The 21,254-nt window shown below is 39.7% G+C and overlaps 1 protein-coding gene across 2 annotated transcripts in view; it reads left to right on the plus strand.

Annotated features, from left to right (window-relative positions):
• The window catches only part of PLPP4 (phospholipid phosphatase 4), a 48,893-nt gene that overhangs the window by 22,551 nt on the left and 5,088 nt on the right, over positions 1-21,254 (plus strand). For both annotated transcript variants that reach the window (XM_069020151.1, XM_069020152.1), the window contains exons 4-6: positions 2,069-2,132; positions 3,398-3,522; positions 19,035-19,205. In XM_069020151.1, coding sequence (XP_068876252.1) covers positions 2,069-2,132; positions 3,398-3,522; positions 19,035-19,205 — 360 coding nt within the window. The remainder of the gene's footprint in view (positions 1-2,068; positions 2,133-3,397; positions 3,523-19,034; positions 19,206-21,254) is intronic.

Below are 21,254 nucleotides of genomic sequence, written 5' to 3' on the forward strand. Positions count from 1 at the left end.
CTTTCTATTGTGTAAGAAGGAAAGGAGCTTAGGGTCAGTTTCTCCATCAGAAAAGACATTCTTTATTTTTTTTCTTGCTGTTTTGCCTTCTGTTGTGATTCCCTCTACAAGGTCCAGGAGAAAACTTGCCAGCTTCTCCAGTATTCCTCTTACTACCCAGACTGAGGAAACACCAGCCTTGATGTTCTGTTCACTTTGTGCCACAAGTGTGGAACTTCTTGTGGCTTATTGATGTTCAAGTGCCCTGTACACTAATAAGATTCAGTGCCTGGTGATGTGAATGCTCATCAGGTGTGGTGGGCCTTTGTTGATTTGCTGAGATCTGCCACAGAATGTTCATAAAGGATGTTCAGGGAGTACCCTGAAAGGTGGATTTCTTTAAGCATGATACATAGAAAAGGGGAAAAGGATGTGAAAATTCTTTGCCCCTCATATAGTGTTTAATACAAAGAAGGGGATTCAGTGCACCTGGAGTAAGGACAAGTTAATTTAGGTGCCCTTAAGCCTTCCCCTGGAAGTGCCTAAATCTCTCACTGACTGGATCACATGAGTTTAGCTGGGCAATATGAATCTCTCTTAAAGGAAAAAACAGCAGAGGAAATAGAATTTTTTTTTACCATCCTACATTGACACTGTCATTGGATGCTTGGATTGCCACTGTAAGGGAGATGCAACAGTGAAGGCACAGCTCAGTCAGGTGTACAATGAACAATCAAGAAAAAGCTCAGCAAAAAGACTAAATATTACTGCCTGTCTTCAAAAGCAGGTATGTTTTTTAAAAAGGAGAGTGTAGTGCTGTGGCATTGCTGGTCATCTGCATTTGACTTTGTGGAAAATTTCCCCATAAAAAACTGAGACAAAACAATACAGGGGAAAAACAGAGCATGGTATTGGGCGGTCACTGTGAACACAGGTGTTGAAAAAGGAAGACTTTTTAACAGTATGGGTGTCTCTAGGATTGACTTGTTCTTTTATTTTTGCTGGCAGCTATTGCTATATTCTGAGAAAACCCTTATTTTTGCTTTCATGAAGGTCCCACTTTTTTTTTAAACTTTAAAAAATAGACCCTATAACACATTTTTATGATCTGTAATATCCTCAGGCAAAGGTTTTTTGGAGACAGGATGAGTGCTGCTGAAGTGTAGCATCTGGGGCAGCAACCCAAGGAGGAAATAGCTCATGTGGCTGTCATAATCAAAGTTATATTACTGTAAATGTTCTGCTGGAAATCAGGCATTTGCCTGATAATTTTTTTTCTGATGGGAAATAGAATTCATTGGCTCCCATTTTGCAACAGGGAGCTATGGTGTGGACTGCAAAATTAAATCAGTTTTAATCTAAAATGTGTGTATGTGCAGGATCAAAGTGCCAGTGAAATCAAGGCAAAGATCTTCACAGGCTTGAGATGAGGTTCTTTGGAAAGTCTAGGGACTTGGCATGAAAGCACAAATAAAAAAGATGATTAAGTCTTACCTAGTATGACAGTGCCTCCTTATTCCCCAATTTTATTTGAAAAATTTTTTGATCATGGGAGCAAATGTAAGGGGAAAACACTGAAATATTTAATCAAAACATCCAAATCCTTTTGAAAGAGAAATAAAGGAAGTCATCCAAGTCTAGTTTTAGCCAAAAGCCAGTTCTTTAGCTTGGAGTTACACATATATTTTATATATATATATATATATCTTACATATTGGTCTGTACAGGAATTCTGCTTGACCCAAAGAGCATGAGAGTTTAATCTGGTAAATCACAAAACTAAAAAATTGCAAACCCATGGTACTTCATTCTCTAATTTTTTCTCTTTTCTTGACTTATGCCTGTGAAAATGGAATGGTAGGAAAACTGGCTTTGTGTAAGGAAATAAGAACAAAGTAAGTCATGATTATTATGATGCTCTGCGGTCTGGCCTTAGTCTGGCTAAGAAGGGAAAACGTAGGCTGAAAAAATGATCATTCAATTTTCAGTCCAGTAAAGGTTTAAATCTGTAAATCAAATGCTGTAAGGCTGCAATTTATTCCTTGGTATTTAGGTTATTATTGTTCTGTTTGTTCATTCTGTTTTGTAGCTGTTTCCTTGGCTCTAGCTCTGAATGGTGTCTGCACAAACACTATTAAATTAATAGTGGGAAGGTAAGTCGTGTCATGTTATAAATGATGGGTTTAGCTACTGAGAGAAACGGAGACAGACTGGCAGCTACAACACGTCTTAGTAAATAGAGAGCTGCAGTTCCAGAGCACGTGGAGTCAGAGGGGGCCCCTGTGGAGCCTTCCTTTGCCCGGTGCAGGTGTTGTACAACTTCATTATGTGACATCCCACTGTGGCAGGAATCCATGCCCCTGTGTTTGGCTATTTGTTTGACTCATTGGCAGATCCAGAAAAGCAAGGGGTTTGAAAGGAATGGTGGGAGCTGAAATCAGTCCATTAAATTGGCAACACTGAAGGGAAGAGTCACAGCATGTGGGAGTTTAGATGCCAGTGCCCCTTGTCTGATTAAGTAGGAGTCAGTTGAGTCTCTGTATAACCCAGTGCCTGTGTTTTGTGAGAAGCATATTCTATTTCCAGGTGACATCAACATCTGTGGCACACCAAACCTGGGAGCTAAGAAGTAAATGGATTCCTAGGTAGACCATTTCTTTAGGGAAACATAATTTTGAATGAAGGGCTTAGAAAAATCTAGCAAACAAAACTCCCTGGAAAATATGTTTTTAGGTACTTTTTGTCTCTTTATCAAAATTTGGAATAATTTCAGCTGAAAAGTACACATTTGACTTGAATTCATCCACTATTTGACAGAGTCCAGCACTGCTTTTGTTGTTGGGATGTTTTGCAGCACTGAGGAAGCAGTGTTTGTGTTTGGTTTCTGATGAACCCTCTCTGCTGCAGTGCTGATGCCCTGACAGTAATGGAACTTGCCACTTTTATTTGAAGGGTGCTTTTAAAATAATTAAAAATACACCTTCTTCCTTAGGCAGGAATAAGCTCATTTTCCCTGCACTCCAAGCCAAGTATTGTGTTGTCAGCTTGTCTCTGAATCTGTGATCATTCACTTTTCTTTTCCATGTGGTTTATTAGCTCAGGATCAGTATGACACCAGTCAAACCTACAGGCCCATCTCACAGCAGGGTCAGAAGAAACTCAAGAGTTTTCTCAATTCATTGAGACAGCATCAAGGCTGGCTTTAGATTTTGGTGTTTGTTTTGAGGATGTTCTGAGCTGGGCGTTTTAGCAAGGCCTGTGAAATGGGGGGGTCATTACACTTTGCTCTGTGCAAGGTGGATCACTCTAGGAAAGAGCAGCCTGCATGTGTGTAATAAGCAGTAAATGTAATAATCACTCTGAGGTTTATCTGTTACTACAGCTTCTGTGTTTTTAATATCCATGGTGTTTTTTGTAGACCGCGTCCCGATTTCTTTTACCGCTGCTTTCCAGATGGAGTAATGAACTCTGAAATGCACTGCACAGGTGATCCAGACCTGGTCTCTGAAGGCAGGAAAAGCTTTCCAAGCATCCACTCTTCCTGTAAGTTCATTTAAACACAATGCCTCTTTTATAAAAAGCTGTTCTTTCTGTGGTTTGGGGTTGATCCTTTTCTGCTGGATTGTGAACCTGATTTTTACTGGAGGAGCCTGAATTTCTGACATTCAGAAAGTCAGAAATTTCCTTCTGGAAATAAAGTCATGAGCCTGTGACCCTTCCTTATCTTGGGAACCACCTGAGTTCATTCAGAGTCCTAGCAGGACTGTCAGTAGAGTGAAGCATATTCAAGGTTACAGAACACTGTGATTCTGAGGGGCATCTGTTCCCTAGTGCAGACCTTTGTCTATATAGTAAGTATTTATTTTGTTATATTCCACTGGAGTATAAAGTAAGACAGTAAAATCACTCTGCTTTTGACTTTGAGGTGGTCCTCAATCTAGGTGTCATGGTTTGATCAGATACTCCCAGTTTGTGCTGTATCCTGACAGATGTTTAGGTGGCTTTTTGAGAATTCATCTATCTGATTCAATTAGTTTTACTAACTTAGGTGCTTGTAAAGGTTCCTTTCTCTGTCTTGAGGAGATGACTTCTAGTGTGTTTTATGTCATGTCTAATAAAATATCTTTTCATCTGTAAAATAACTTGATTACTGTGATCTTTTTGGGGAGGTTTTTGGCCAATAATATTTGCTGCCTTCAGCTGTTCTAAGAACTGCTGAATGAGAACCACTAAGTCGTATCTACGGAATTTTTTTGAAAGTAGTAACTTCAAATTTCCTAATTGTGCAGAAGTATATATTGCAGATGAGTCTGGTGATGAGAGGAATGAAACTGTGAGCTGGTTTTGCTCTTTCTTTCTTGTTTGAGTCCCAGAAATGAGTAAAAAAGTAGTAGATGTTTGTGGATAAGTTAAAAGCTTTAGTTCTAAGCCAGTGGGGCAGCCACAGAAGGAGTCCTGGGGCTTTCCTTTTACCTGGCCCTGGCTGCATAAGCACTGAGTTATGGTGCTGCAGCTCACACCAAGTTTATTGGAGCAGAATGATGTCCCAGAGTACTTAGATGAAAATTATAAGAGCAACTTTCTCTATCACTGACATAAGATCAGTGTGTGGCTGAGTTGACTGTATTTCCCACCCCAAAGCCTTTTATTAAAATGTGATAAGAATGAAAAGATATTATGGATTCAGTAATTTTTATCAGTTGGTAAGTGTATGTTGGAGTGAGGCAATTCTGCAGCTGCTTGAACTACTTAGCTGTTTGAAGCCTGATGTTATAATATCTAAGTCTCTGACAAGCCTTAAAAATCCAATCATATTTTAGTCTCATAATGGAGAAGGAAAGCATTTAATTTGACAATCATACAATGCTAACCCTTACTCCTTCTCTGCAGCAAAATTATTTCGATGACCAGAATTGTCAGTTTTATCAAGAATAGTTTATAGTTGTGATGATGAATTTAGTTTCTTCAGTTCATTCCCAGTAGAATAAAGAGTGAAAATCAAAAATGTGGTATGGGAAGCACACCATTATACTGCTTTCCTACACCTATGAAGCGATGAGGATGTTTGGGATATAATAATTCATGTTTGCAAATTGTGCTATAATTCTCCATTTTCTTAGCTCAGTTTTAAAACCTGTCCTTCCTGTCTTCTTAATGCATAGGTATTTGAAACTTTCCCTCCACAATCTCAGTCCAAAGTTTTTTCTTGGCACCTTTCTCCCTTCCTTCAGCACAAGATTGTTACGAAGTAAAGTGAAGGAGTTCCACTCTTCAAATTTCTGCCACCCCTTCTCTGTGTGTTTTGAAATTCATGAAGCAGCACCAAAAATGGTTTTTTGGTTTCTGTTAGTGTTTGTGAGATTTTTTTTTTCTATTTTCATGACTACAGAAATGTAGGGGGGGAGGATGAGTGTTGACATAAACTAGTACCTCTCCTGGTATGGTGGTTACAAGTAGCCCACTACAGTTTGGTATTTCCTACTTCACTTGAACCCATGAGGAAAATAAATCACAAATAAAAGCTGCCAGGCAGCTCATAAAGAAGGGTTAGACACTTCAGTCAAGAGCCATTTTCATCTTCAAAGCAGTTTTTCTTAAGGCAATAAGGCTGTCAATCACAAGCTTTGTTACACCAGAATCTAAAACCTCATCCAAGCAAGACGAGGCCTTTAACAAGGAAGTGTGTGGTGCTCTAAATGGGGAGCTATAAGGGTGTAATGCAGGGATGTGTATCAAGAGTGACAACACTGGCACTCCCAGATGGCCTGGCCTGACCTTGCTTACTCCATAAAAATGTTGTGAACCACCTGTTACCACTCTCAGAGCCAGCTTGTGCCCTGAGGGAGAGTGCTCCTTTATTGGAGCACAGATGATTTTCTTGGCTTCACCTCCCTGGACCAAGGAGTGAATGTCATACAAAGAAGAAAAATGTGTGAAGTACAGACTGTTTTGTAAAGCCAGAGAGTGGCTTGCATGTTCCACTGGATCCAAGAAATCTCTGGATCTTCTGGATTTTTTGGAGCCCGTTTTTGCTTGTTTTCCAGTGTACTGCCAGAGTATCTCGTGTGAGGGAATGGATATTTGTATGTAGGGATCCAAGACTCCTGCCTGTGTCCAGTACCTCAGAGGTGTTCCTGAGTCACGCAAATGTTGCTATTCTGACACCCAGAATAACTCCAAAATACAGATTTGTTTTTTCCATAATTAGTATTTCCATGGTTTTATAATCCATTGGCAATTTTACTACTTTAAAGCTACCACCTGTGACGGTACCATGCAGCTTCTCTGTGCCCATACTTCATTGTTAGAAGCCGCGCGGGACGGGGAGCCCGGATCCCCGGCGGGGGGAGCGAGAAAAAACAGAAGCCAAACCAATATGGTTGAAAAATGAACTCCAGTTTATTAGCAGTCTAAAGGCACTTATATAGTATCCCAGCTTGTTAGCTCCTAAGTGGCTTAAAGCTTATCAAGACACATTTCTATTTCTACATAATTGGACTACATTGGCAAGTCTCCACAGTCTTGTTATGATCAAAAGAATTTTGTGCTTGCCTCCCTCGTATCACGCCCGGATATCACACCTGCAAGTTCTTTACTCCCTGAAATTCCTCAGGCTGAAACTGTTTAGTTTCACACAGGGACTTTCCCACGGAAAATGTCTCTCACACACACAAGCCTAAAAACCTCCAGCTCAGTAGCTTGCACAGTTATTTTATTGATCCCAATAATTCTATTCTCCAACACTTCATCAAAAGAGTGATGTTTATGAAGATCATAAATGCAGCATTTTTTTCCTGCTTGTGTCCTTCTTGTGTGCGTTCTGAAGAGTTTTCTTGCAGACAGCCTTTGGGCAGCCTGCCTTGGAGAGATCTCCTGGCCTCCCCTCCTCTCCACATGTACTTTTTGCTCCTTGCAACGAGATGCAAACAGCAGCAGCAAGCAACAGATCAAAAATGAGCAACCAAATGGATGGACATACAGACAGAATGATTGAGTGTATTCAATGAAACAAACAAAACAAATTGTGCGGAAATCAGTAGAAACCTTTTATTGCTAATGATCACCCAACACACCAGCTGATGAAAAATGTGGTGGATGGATAAAGAGCATTTAAGTGAATGCAAGAGGAAAATTAAGGTGAACCAACACAGAACAGTTGATTGGATGAGCCACGTGCACAACTGGGACCTGAAAAGATCACTGAATTTGCAGGCATACATTATTCTAATGGGATGGATAGGAAGCTTTTTGTAATTGATTTCTTCCTTTTTATCTCATGTCTGATGTCACTTTGACATTTCTGTCAGGCTGGCAAGATCTCTCCACAAACAAAACATGAACTTACGAGTCCTGGAGTGTTATTTATCTAAAAAACATGTGCATGGGAAATAAATGCTTGTAATTCCAGGTTTATATCCAGTGAAGCAGTCCCAGGTAGGCCAGATATTCAGTAATTAAAAATGGAAAAGAAATCAGTAGGGTTCTTTTAATTAACAGTTCTTTGTTACTTTGAATAGCTTTATGCATTTGCCAGCCCAAGGAAGATTTCACAACGTGCCACTCTTTATAGAGGCTACAAGAGGGGAGCATTTGATTGTCTGGTATTTGTGTGGACTGGGAGGTCTGAGTTTATTTTGGCGACAGAATTTAGAATTTGTATTATTATCCTGGGGTCCTGAGGGAGAATGACAGCTTTCTAGATCCTGTGTTAGTCTTAAATTGCAATTAGCTACAATTGGTTATAATTGCTATAATTGGGTAAATATCTTTGTTTGGAGAATATATCTAAATTTTTTCAGGGAGCATGTTCAGCCTAAAAGCCACCAGGGTTTTTTCATGCACAAGGAAGACTGATTCCGCTTGTAAGCAGAGGACCATATGTCAAGAACATGTTTAATTAAGGTGACAGGAATTCTGAGCATGTTTTCCATGTGACAGCTCACATTTCTGAAAGCATGTAGGAGCTGCAGCTTAAAAATATTGCAATGCCCTGGGACCTCTAAAGAGTTCTCAGAGGAGAGCAGAAGAATATGAGCAGTAAACTACCTGTGACATTGCCACATCACCAGTCAGGTGGCTGTCAGGAGCTGGGAACTAAAAGGGCAAATTCTCTTCTCACTTTATGTCCTGGTAATGGCACAAATAGAAACTGGTTCTACCAAATTTTATGAGTTGGGTTTTGTCCAAGTCTTCTTCCAGTTCTTGTCTGAAATGAATTCTGGCTTAAAATATAAATCCAGATCATCTTTCCAAGTTGGTGATACCAAGTTTTGGACACAGAGCTCTAAATCAAAGGAATAAGTACCTGGTCCATCGTGTTTTAACTGGATCTTTGACCCAGATTTCACCTGTATTAATGAGGACAGGCCACTAACAGCAAGCAAAAAAAGGTGCTGCAAAAGTAGACTGGGCTTGTGTTAATGTAGTTTAATGAATGAGTCTTGGCATTGCCAAAACCACGACAGGGCTACATCTTAAATGTTTATGTTCATGTGTTGTTATCAGAACAGTAAATAGCAAACCAGCAATACAGGCTTGCTTCAAATATTGTTCAGCAGAATGGGCTGTTTAGCTTAAAAGAAAAAAAAATCCTAGACAGGGAGATATCCCATATGCTGCTGTGATTGTAGTAATGGAGTCCTTGTACAAGAAAGTACGGGTAAATAATAGTAACACAACACAATTTATTTAGAAACACCAAAAATCCTGTGTGAATTTAATGCCAGATTCTTGACCTTGTTTCCTTTCTTAAGGGAAGTGATTAATTCTTCATGATATAACTCCCTTTAGGCTTTTATTCTGCTCAAAACATTTGCAAGCAGATTGCAGTTGCCAGTTTTGGCTTCAACTTTATTTAGGGAGTATTTTTAAATGTGTTATTTCTGAATTGGCCAGAACTATTGAAGCTGGGTTTTTCAGCTAAGGAATTTGACTAGAGGAAGTTGCATGAAACTGGCTTTGGTACCTTTGTACTGAAGGAAAAATAGTGGCTTGGTGAGAGGTTAATTTAAGCTCCTTGGAGCGTGCTGAGTGTTGGTGGTCAGGGGGAGATTGAGCCCATGTTGGCCATAAATACCCACACCAACATCTTCAACCTGATGTGTCTGCTGGGAAAAAATGAATAATCACTTGCTAGTCTGGTTTGTATCAGCTTATAGTTTGATCCACAAACTTCTAGGATAAAGGTGCTTCTGGAAATTGTGCAGTTCCTGCCACTACTCAAAGCAGGGTCAGGGAGAGGAGGTTCCAGAGGATGATTTCCAGCTGAGTTTTGATTTAATATGAAGGTTCCACAGCCTGTCTCACAGGATAACCTGGTTCAATGCCTGACCATGGTCACAGTGGAAATGTTGTTTCTTATGTTTCAATGGAATTTCCTGTGCTTTAATTGGTGCCAGTTGTCTCTTCACCTTTTACTGGCAGAATTGGGATGTACTTCCCCAGTACAGGAATTTGTATTTCCCTCTGTTGGAATTCAGGAGATTCCTGCTGGCTACTGATCCCTGAGAGAAAGATCCCATCAACTGACTGGAAGCCAAACTCATTAAAAATTAATCATTTTAATATAGTGGCTGCAAAGATTATTAAACTTACAATTTCACATTGGATTGGATGGATTTATGGGAATATAGTCAATTAAAAATTACCATATCCTGTATAAAATTTCTGTATCAGCAGCAAAATAAATAAAACCCTCATGTGATTTTTATTTTTGCAGCTGCAATTTAGTTACTTAAATTAGTTTGAAAAGTTAACTTTTGGCTAAATTGTGCCATTGATTTTTTTTTTTAATAAAAATCTTTATTGAGTCTAGAGATTCCTCTTTGCAAGGAAAAAATAGAATTTTGGAGAAATGATTTTGTGGTAGCATCTCAATTTTATTTTTATAGAATGAATGTTAGCATAGAGCTGGTGAGAGATTTCATTTCTTGTGTGGGTGTTTTTGGTTTTCTTCTTTTTATTATATTGGCTAAGAGAGGCTTGTAGAGATTACTGTTGAATATTGCTGAAGAAATCAGAGAATTTAATAAGAAATCTGAAATGAAGAATGCAGTCAGAGGCTGTGGGGACAATAACAGTGACTTGTGTTGTCATATGTTTTTTAATTACCTCCTTGATGAATGAAGGTGTCTTGATATGTTTGAGAAAATAATGGCCCTTTCGAAGTGAAGAAGAAACTTCTTTTCTTTGCCTTTCAAGCTATAGTTTACACTTACCTCACAGACAAAATGGTAAATATGTAAAATATTTATTTTTTACAATATGTAAAAAGCTGAAGTTAAAGTGAGCTGCAAGTGTAAGGAAATCTCTGATCTTAGCTCCAATAAACCAGTTTTCCCAGCAGCTACTGCTGTTTCTTGTTTATTATATCTGTTCAGTTTGCTTTTATCTGTGCAGGGCAGGAGTTTAATCACCTTTCAGTCTAATTCTTCCTTTCCTCTCACCTAACTTTAGCTTTTTAGGCAAAATATGTAAGCTAAGGTTAAGGTAAATGCTTGGTTTCACAGCCTGCAGAAGATTTTGTTGTGATGCTGTATCTAAAGTAAAGACCATTGCTCTTCTGCCTGACCTTTTCAGTTAAAAGGACTTTGAGTCACACCAGAGATCTAAAGATCAATTTCCATCAGTGAACTGTAGTGACAGCTCTTCTCTGGAGTGAAATGGGTCAGAAAGCACAAGTCTGGTTTGAAAACAGAAGGCTGGTAACTCAGAGGAGGCTGGAACATCACTTTCTGACCATCTTTAAGGAAGAAACCTCACTACTGTACTGGCAAATATTGAGATTCCTTGAGCTGCCATTGCAGCACATGGTGTGGTATTCCAGCCCATGGTAAGAATAAATCAGAATATGTGTGAGGGTGTTCTACCTATATTAGAGCTACTTGGAAGTAAACCCAACCATTCTGTTTCCATGAGGACTTTAAAACTCTACAGAGCACTCACCTTTATAAGTTGGGTGGGTCTTTTCCACCCTAAAAGAATTAGTTGTGATCAGTCTCCAAATCCTACTTGCAGACTCAAAACTCCTTTGAGCAGCAAAAGGGATAGACCTGACACACACAAGATCATGTTCTTCTAATGAAAATAACTCTGAATCAATCCAGAATTATTTCATTAAAATCAGGAGTACCAGCTACAATTCTGCTATAAGCAAAAGAAAAATAACTCAATAAAACCCTTGAAATTGAATGATGAACTTAAAATGCCAGGCACCTTCCTTTAGAGGCGGCTGACTGATTTATCAAAAGGCAGAAATCTCAGTCATAACATTTTCTGAAAACATTAATTTAGGTCTCTTGAAAGCAAGGGGATATTAAAAGGCTCTTGAGAGAAAAGCTAAGAGATAAATGCAGGAAATCAAGTATATTATTTATGCCAGAAAGAAAAAAAAAAAAAGCACCTGCAGAAAGCCTCATTTGGATTTTGCTAATGCTGTCAGTTCTAGGTAGAAAGCACGAGCTATTGGAGGTAAGTGAATAGTAATGTTTTTCCCCATTCCTTCTGCAGAAGACTGAGCAAAGAATGACATCAGTGTTTTCTCAAACAAAACCTACATGACAAATATTTATGCAAAATATTTTTAAAACTAATACTGCTTTGTTGAAATCCACTGATTTGTCTGGTGGTTTTCTCTCGAGACTTTCAGTTTTCCTTTGTTTCTACCTGAACCAAGACAGTGCTTATAGGAGTCTCTCAATCTGGTTCCTACATTTTGTTTAAGTAACCAGAAACTTTTGGAGAATGATTATTTTGGGAGTTTCTGATTATGCTGGAAGGCAATGCAAGTTGGATTTGTGGATGAAATAGCATGGGAAGAATTTTTTAAAAAATTATTCACAGGGGAGGCGGGGGGAAGGAAGAAATGTCTGGATAGTTTTACTGAGGGAATTAATCAGCAGATAGAAATCAGAATGATTGACCAGATGTTTATGTTATCATAGCATTTCTGCAGACACTTGGGACTAAATATGATTTAGTATGACTGTTGAGTAGTATGAAATCATATTTAAAAATACTTAAATATCACTAAATATTTAAAGCATCACTTGCTCTGTCATGCCAGAAATTCTCTATCATTTGATAAGTTATTTTATTCTCCATTTTATTAGCCTGTCTTTGCTGATCTCTTCACCCTGGGTTTCAGTGATAGGACATGTGGGAAAGCTGTGCCAGGGGAGGTTCAGACTCAATATTAAAAGACTGGCTTTACCAAGAGGATGGCCACACACTAGAAGAGAGGTGGGCAGCGTTTCCCAAGCCTGTCACTGTTTAAGAGGCATTTGGACACTGCCCTTAATAATTTGCTTCAGCTTCAGCCCTGCTGTGTTCAGGCAGTTGGACTAGATGAGAATTGTTGGTCCCTTCCAAGTGAAATATTCTGTTATTTTCTGTTCCATTCCCCAAGTTCCCTGCTCTGCCCTCCTTCATTACCTGCTTGAATTCAGTAAGTTTGTGTGGATGAACACAGGAAGATCCTGTCTAGAAAAATGGAACTGCTAGTTGATGTAAATAAGAAAAAAGTCAGTAGCCAAGGGTTAAAAGATATTTATGCTATCAAACAATAGGAAATGATATGACTTTCTGTTATTGTTTAGTATGGCAAGGAGGCTGGAATCCCAATGAAAAATATCATTGTATGCAGAGAATGCATCTTGCAACAGGGCAGGTGATGCATAGGTGTTAAATATGATGAGCAGGAGAATAATCTGGATGTGGATATTCATGGATCTGGCCTTGATTCTATGTATTGTTCTATGGTGTTCCTTGGAAATGTGAATTTACCTCTAACAGTTATGGTCCTGATAACTGGTTCACAGAGCAGTGTCTGCATTTGCTCAGCTGTGTCCCATTCCTCCCAGCTGAGCTCTGCTTATTTGGGCAGAAAACATTGCCAAGATTCCTCCTACATAAGGTTTCTGTCTAGACCCCTCCTTGGTTTTGAGAGAAGACGAGAGAAGCCTCTTGGGGTTTTTTCCTTCTCTAAACCAGTTATAAATTTTGTGACAGCAGACTGGGGGTGAATTGTCTTCTTAGCCAGGTAAGAACAGCTCTCAGAACATCCCAGCACCTTTGCTGGTGACTGGCTGGTTCTTAATATTTCATTGTCTCTGTCTCTTGACAATTGACTGCTCCACTCAGTGACTGTCACTGTATAAAGCATTACTGTTGTATTATCCCCGAGGAGTTGCCTTCTCTGATGATATTAAAGCTGATTATATAATTTATGCTCGCACCAGACTTGCTTGATGAAGCACTAATTAAGTGAACACAGCATTTGTGGTGTTTCTTGCTGTGCCACTACAAAGAGAAAAGTTGACTGGGAAATATTATGCCATTAGAGTGAAAGGACAAGTAGCTCCTCCTCCCCTTTTCTGCTAAATAATTAAAATTAGTCAGTTGTAAGAATGAAAATATTTTTACATGTTAAAAGACATCCATTTGTTTGAAAAATTAAAGTGATTTATGTGCTTCAGAGTGAAAAAATTGAATTTCAATAGAAATGTTTGCTATCCCGTGATAATTTTTATAAAATATTACCTCAGTACTTGTAATTATAGTTGGGTATCTAAATTTGAACTGTTAATTATTTTTAGCTAGCAATTTCATGGAGGATAATCATATTTCCTTCACTTGAAAATGAACATTTTAAGTAACAAATGAGCTACAAGCCACAGGTTTTTGGCTGTAATTGCTGCTACTCCCCTATTTTCAAGATAAATCTCTTAATTAAGACCTGTATGGCACTGTCCCACTAAAATATTTCATCCTTTTATAAAAGAATCCAGGGAAATATTAAATGGATTTCTTAGATACGCAAGGGGAAAAAAAAAGGTCCTGTGGGGTTTATTGGCTTCTTAATTCAAATTTCAAGTATACTCAGGAATGGTTATGTTTGTTATGTATAATGCTTCTACCTCTTCTCTGACATAATTAGCTGTGAATACTCAACAACAAGGGCTGTTGGAATTCATGAGGGGCTTGTGAAATGAACTCCTTAAAGTTTAGTTTTCCAGCCTTAATAATAAATCAACTCTCAAGCCTGTTTGAGGTTCAGACTATGTGTATGTCTCAAGCAGGCCTCCAAAAGGCTTTCCTGCTTTCCTGAATTGAAAAACAAAAAACCAAAACCAAAAGGATTTTAGTACATGAATCCTGGCAGTGTAAAACAGTGGTTCCTCACTGGGATTTATCCCACCTGGCCAACATTTTCTATGCATTTGTTTTACACTGTAGGATGTAGGATCAATGGGGGGGTTTGGGTTGGAAGGGACCTTAAAGATCATCCAGTTTCACCCTCTGCCATGGGCAGGGACACCTCCCACTAGACCAGGAGCCTTCTCTTCTCCATGCTGAACAACTCAGTTATTGAACACTTTAAAAAATTATATTTTCTCCTTTTTCTTTGCATGATTAAAGAGATTAACCCCAAATCTACTGTGAACTCCAAAATGGAGAGCAACTCTTTGTTTTAGACTGAATTGGAAATGAAGATGCCCAACTGTCCAGTCCCTGATTTTCTCAAGGGAGTTATTTAAAAGTCTCTCTCAAGAGAGTTTTTGGCAAGTTTGGAGCCCACTGAATTCAGTGACAGTGAATGTTGCTGTGCAGCCTCTTTCTCCTTGGCATCCTGGTTCACTTTGAAAGTGGGCTTGAAAAGGCTCAAAGTCATCTGCCTTCCCCTTGTTCAAACTCTACTTCTCTACATAAAACCCCAGTGATAAATTCCTCTTGGTGGATAGCTCAGGCTTTGTTGCTTTGCACTTCGCAGTGTTGCAGGAATAAATCACATTTTCCTATTCCTGCTGTGTCTCACACCATGAGAAGAGAAGCAGAGATCTATTTCTGCTCAGGCTGGGCATAGTCCTGGGGTTTCCCTAGCTTCTTTTTGAAGTGTTTAGGGGGATTATGTATTTGCAGTACTAAAACTGGTATAATCCAGTAAACTCCTTGACACTGCTGACCATGAGCTTGACAGAAGCATTCTGACCCTCCACTGTAAAAAAAATTCCATCCATAAAGATACTCTTCAGCCTGTCTTCTGACTGTATTTTATATGCTAATCTGTATGCCTGGGCCAATTTCCTTCAAACAAGTTTTAATTTACATGCACATCCCTGAATGGGTGATGCAAATACTTGGCATGGTGAATGGAATGACAAGTGGCTGCACAGGATGTGATCCTTATCCAGGATGATGGCACAGGCATGGCAAAGCAGGGAGCAAGAAGTTACCCTGATCCCAGTGGGTGGGATTTGGTATCTTCCAGTGTTGAACTGGAAAAGAAAAAATTGCTCTTGGTAGTGATTATTTGTTGTTAGATAGCTCATAAATGCCCACATGGCTGTAATTTGTATTAGAGCTGGAGAGGCAGTGAGCTAAAGCTTGTGCCTAGATGCTGTGTTTAAAAGGAGAAATTCTTAAAAGTAATTGCAGGATCTGAGTTGGTTTAATTTTCCCTTTCCTATGTTCTCAGAGAAGGGAGATTTGTTCAAGGTTTCTATCCACAGAAGTGGAAAAGCAGGCCATGGAAAAGGTTCAATTTTAGGACTTTTTGTAAAAGACAGCATGAACTGAACAAATCAAAACTTAGTTCTCATTTTTTGGTGGCAATGAGATGCATCCTGAGGCCACTTTAGGTATTTCAGGTGAGATGAGGTATCTGGAAAGGTACATAAAAAAACATGTCACCAGAAAAACCCCAAAAGGTTCATAAGAATTCACTGTGACAGCGGTGCAAAAACAATCTAATGACTAACACTCTTGCTTTTCAGATAATATAAGTCTATTTTTGTTCTAACATGTCTCTGTCTCCAGCATCTCTTTTTTATTTCCCAAGTCCCTGCATATATTTGTATTTTGTGATGTGCTTTTCATGTTGCCTCTGCTGAACTGTCTATCTCTGTGAAAATAAATTAATAAAGCTAAACCAAAGGGAAGGTGATTGACTGTCCCACTTGTAAAAAAAAAGTATAAACAAAGTAAAAATATTTTGTGATAATAAGCTCATAACATTCTTTGGGAATTGTACTTCTAGAAAATGCTCTTTGAATTGAATTTCAGCATTAAAATTTATGCACTCATTCGGTATCATACTTTTTCCTTCAAAAAAGATAAATATTACAGTCTTTGAACAGTGTGAAACTGAAAACATTCAGCAGTAGCCCTAGCTGCTGGAATTCCTCAGAAGGCTGCAGAGCAATTCCAGAGATGAATAGTCTGTGTTTGCATTACATACAGTAATCACTGCAAGAATAAAGCATTGCAGACAAAGAGATGGATCATTTTCTCTGAGCCTGACAAGGGCCATTCCAAAGGTGGTTTTGCAGTTTTGTAATTTGATGTCACCTAAGTAAGTTGAGGGGTTTTTTTTCAGTTCAAAAACTGCTTAATGTAAAAAAGGCATTTGTTGTGTGCTTAGCAAAGCATCCATTAACACTTGAGAAGCTGAAGATCTCCTGGGGTAGTTTAAATTTCAGAAAACACTCACAAAAGCAATTACATTTTTTTAGTGAATAATTTATTTGGGGTGCTTTAGATCAGATTCTTGTTTACAGTTTCTCACCATATGCATTTCAACTTGGTAATTGGTTTGGTCTGTACAAACAGGTTTTTCAACTCACCTAAATCCCCTGTCTGGAGGGAATCAGGTGTCAGGATGGGATCTGTGGTGTCACCAGATGCTGTCATCCTCCTTATTTCATCTGTGAACCCACTGTTTTTTAAAAGAATGGCATAGAGCCAAACTGAACAATTGAATCTAATGTAGTTTTATTTACTCCAATAATGATAATGCATTTTAAAGCATTTTAACAATGACAGAACCTGGGGCTTGTCTCAGGACACTTTTTCCTGAGTTCAGCAACTTGTGGCATCAGGACTCTGATTTGAGTTAGCCACACCAATTGTTAAAAATATCTCATTTCCTCATTCCTTTCTCCTCTTACAGCATTTAAAATCAATTAAATATTTGTGTCTGGAATTTGTATTGACATGTTTCTTGTGTTAACACTGTTTTAAACTAACTCAGAGTGATTTTCTTCTTTTCATTTACATCAGTGTCTCCAAAAAGTCTGGTTGGTATTTTACATTGCTTTTCCCTTCTTAATATAAAGAGAATTTGATTTATTTTCTGGAAGAAGGCAGCTTACAAGTGTTTTTGTACTGTTTTGCTGAATCTTTGGGATCTGTCTTCTTAATAGTTTTTACTAGGACAGTAGGCAGGCTGTAACCCTTTAGGGCATGTGTATATTTGCATTTCCTTCGTGATGCAGTGATGTATTGACTCCAGCTGGTGCAGGAAAAAGTGCTCAAATATATTCTACTGATGGACCAATTCTTCAGTGCAAATATCACCTTTAGGCCCAGGACTCTTGAAGAGTGAATTGTTTTTCTTAATGTTCTTGACTGACATCTTCAAAATAGAGCCATCAAGCAAAGTTGCCCACATGAAGTGCACAGCAATTGAGTTGTCTTGAATTCTGCAGTTACTTTTGTAATGGATATCCCACATGCCAGAGCATTTTGCTGTTAATTCCATGGTTTTTGCTGCTGACTCTGCGTGTGCTGGGACTGTTGGGTCAAGCAGCTCTTTCTGGACATGCACACTGCAGGGTGAGGGAAGACAATCTGAAATTCTGCAGTGTAAGGCTTCTCTGCACAATATTAGCTCCACAGCCACAAGCTAGAGTATTATATATTACTTTTCCCTCTTATATTAGCTGTGGGTTCCCCTAGAGGAGTGTTTGTGAGTCTCTTCTTCCTGCCTTTTAGTTTAGAGGAACACATCAACCACCTCAGGCAAGATCTGCCTTGGTGTTTGGTACAAACACAGATCCTGCTGAACTTCCATGTTCTTCCATGAGCACCTCCTTCTGGAAATGTGGCAGACCCCAAAAAGAACCCCACAAATTTTCAAAATATCACCAGACTCTCTCTAAAGGCCTTTTAGCTAAATCTGCTGCTGCTGTGCACCACACTGACAATTGCTGGTAAAATTGCCTGGTAAAAGGTAGCAATCCTGAATATCCCTCTGTGTGAACTGAACACCTACTTTAGAGTTTGGGCAATATTCCTTTAAGCCCTCTAAATTGCTGGGCATTGTAGATTGCCTGAAAATGAAACCACGAAGCAATTGATTCTTCTTCCTGGGAATACTGTCTTCAGACTTCAGTTCACCTGAAAAATAATAACCTGCGATGAAAAATAGAAATATGAAGACAAAAGTATTCTTGGAGTAGAAGTATTTGAAAGTTTTTGCTTCAGGATCATGTTTGATATTATGTATCCAAGACAGATTTCATTTTGATCACTCCATTTACACAGCTGGAAGATGAAATGATGCAAACAAGTCCTGCCCTTGTGCAGTGTCTCTCTGGAATGTAAAGAGCTACAGCAGGAAAGAAGTTCAGTGCATAAACTCGGTGCCTGAGCTCTCATCACTGCCAGTTATGCATGTGCTATAGAAACTGGGTAATGGAACCTAAAAATCTCATTTAAATGTAATTCAATTACAGTGCAAACTGTCTGAATCCTTTTCTGCTTTGAACCTTAACTTTTTAGAATAGATCCAAAATCAGGAAAGATATGTTGAAGGTTGCAGCATGAAAAAGCTTTTGTGACTCAAGTTAAAAATTTGCTTAAATGCTTAATTTAGTGTTTGAGTGTCTGATGTCTCCCCTAGAGGAAAAAGGTAAATTGCTGAAGGAAAAACCAATTAAATTTTCATGGGATACGTGAATGTCTAGAGGCAACACAGTGTTTGCAGACATGTCAAACTATGTGCAAACTGAGTACATATATTAGAAAAAAATCAGTTTGCTTCTCCCTTGCCTGGTTGCTTGCATTGCTCCATAGGTAACACCCCTGCTGTGGAGAATATATATATGTCATGGATCTGGTGGGAGAGAATGTCTTTTCCCATTCACCTCCCCAAAAGTCTGATTTCTTAAAGTTTGTAAGATCATGACTGCTTTAATTAAAAGAAAACCACCCAACCACCCAACCAACCCAGTGCTAATGACAATTTACTGTAGTGATGTGTTTTGCTTTATCAGTTGCATTTTCAGGCCTGGGCTTCACCACCTTCTACCTGGCTGGGAAGCTGCATTGCTTCACGGAGAACGGCCGTGGGAAGAGCTGGAGGCTCTGTGCAGCAATTCTGCCACTCTACTGTGCCATGATGATCGCCCTGTCTCGCATGTGTGACTACAAACATCACTGGCAAGGTGAGGTACCCTTCTTTCCTACATTTCTTTTCTTGTTTAGCCTTGTATTTCTTTGACTTTTTTTTTGTTACATCATGTGAGTTACAACACAACGGTGTACTATAGATTTTCCTTGCTCCTGGATTGAGGCAAGGTTGAAATAGCTAGCACTGACCTTCAGAGCTTCAGGTGTCTGCCACAGCATCCTCCTGCCTCACAGCAGGCACTTTTGGAGTGCAACACCCATCAAATCAGCTGCATCTGTCACTGTTGTCTCAGAGTGCTTTAAAATTCAGGTGTGAGATGTAACTGCTGTAGAAGGCTGTGCTATTTATTAATTACACACTCATATTACTGAGTTACAGTTCAGAAAACCCTGCCATCAATCATTTCTTTTATCATTTCTTGACCCTCTTGACCACCTTTGTAGCTTCCTTGCTTTACTCTTGTCTTCTGCTAAGTAAACCAGCTTGTAATTACTTTTTCCCTAATTGTGCCTACATTCCTATAAGAAATACCATGCACAGAATTTCTGATGCTGTTATGTAGGTCATCTTGGCTTTCTGGGGCATTGCTGGTACAGCACTGCTGCCTTTGCAAATTGAACTCTCCTCAAGGTCCTCTCTGCTCCTTTCAATTGCCTGGTTCATTCTGGTTACCTGCTGTTTCCTGTTTTCCAGCACTGTGCTGGGTTGACCCTGGCTGGACACCAGGTCTGTCACTCCCCTCCTCAGCTGGATGGGTGAGAGAAAATGCAGTGAAAGGTTCATGAGTCGAGATGAGTTGAGGGAAAGATAACTCAGCAGTTGTTGTCACAGTGCCTGGAGCACCTCCTCCCCTCCTTCCTCACTGACGTGCATGTCATCAGCAGGACTGTTTCTCTCACATACTCCCACTCCTCTCTCCAGCTGCCATTGCAGTTGTCCAGATTTTTTTTCCCATTTTTAAAATCTGTTATCCCAGATGTGCTCCCACATCCCTGCTGGGCTCGGCCTTGGCCAGCAATAGGTCCATCCTGAAGCTGGCTGGGGTTGGCTCTGTTGGACATGGAGAAGCTTCTGGAGATCTCACAGAAGCCACCCCTGCAGCTCCCTCTGCTACCAGAACCTGGTCCTGAGTCCCAGTACAAAGTCACAGCATTCTGTTGGTTCCTTTATGTAGTTTCAATCAAGTGCTGCGTGGCTGTGTCCCCCTCTCACCCAGCAGCCAGCACACCAGAGCCTGGCTCAGCCACACTTTCTCTTTCTCTCTTGTGCTCCTGCTGTTCTCCTGCAGCTGCTTAATCACCAGCCATTAGCCTTGACATGTTCTCTAAGGAGTCTCCTGGTTTCCAGCAGAGCCTTGTCTTGTTTCAAGACTCATTACTCTCCTTTTCTCAGTGGCACTGGAGTTGGAGAGAGCCTCCAGCATGAAACTGCTGAGCACAAGGTGCTGCCTCACCAGGCTGGCAGGAGGGACAGAAAACACTTGACACTTGGCTGGCTTGAGCTCTCTGTTAAAGAGAAAAGGAGGAGTCTGAAAAAAATATGGAGAGTAGCGGTTTACTCTCAAGTTTGGAACACGTGTTTAAGTGTGTACTATCTCCTGCCAGGAGTAGGAATTATTTATGGACTGAAACGTGTGTTATGAGGCAGGTTATGATGGGGTGTTTTATACCTGGTGGAGGAAAACTGCACCCAAGGGGTTGTGACTCGGTTCATCACAGCTGCTCCTATTCTGCCTTTGAATTTTAAGGAGGTGAAGCTGCAAACTCATCTCTTCCCAAGAACAGTGCTGGCAGACGTTATCCTGCAGGTGACCTCTGCTTTGCCCTGAAAGAACTGTGCTCCCAAGGGAGAGACTTGTTCACTCTGTACACAGCACAGAACCTCAGGCCATGGCTTTCATGCTCAGCAGAGTCAGCTAATTGTGGTAAATTATTTATGGTGGCTTTGTGATGGAGCCTTAACTATGCTGTGGGAAATGAAAAAGGACCATCAGTTTTGAGTCCAAGACTCAGCATAGTGCTGGTGAAAAATGGAGTGGAGTACCCCTATATTAAAAATCCATTGAGTGTGCTCAGAACATTAA

The sequence above is a fragment of the Aphelocoma coerulescens genome, chromosome 6 (assembly GCF_041296385.1).
Source record: "Aphelocoma coerulescens isolate FSJ_1873_10779 chromosome 6, UR_Acoe_1.0, whole genome shotgun sequence".
Classification (NCBI taxonomy): domain Eukaryota; kingdom Metazoa; phylum Chordata; class Aves; order Passeriformes; family Corvidae; genus Aphelocoma; species Aphelocoma coerulescens.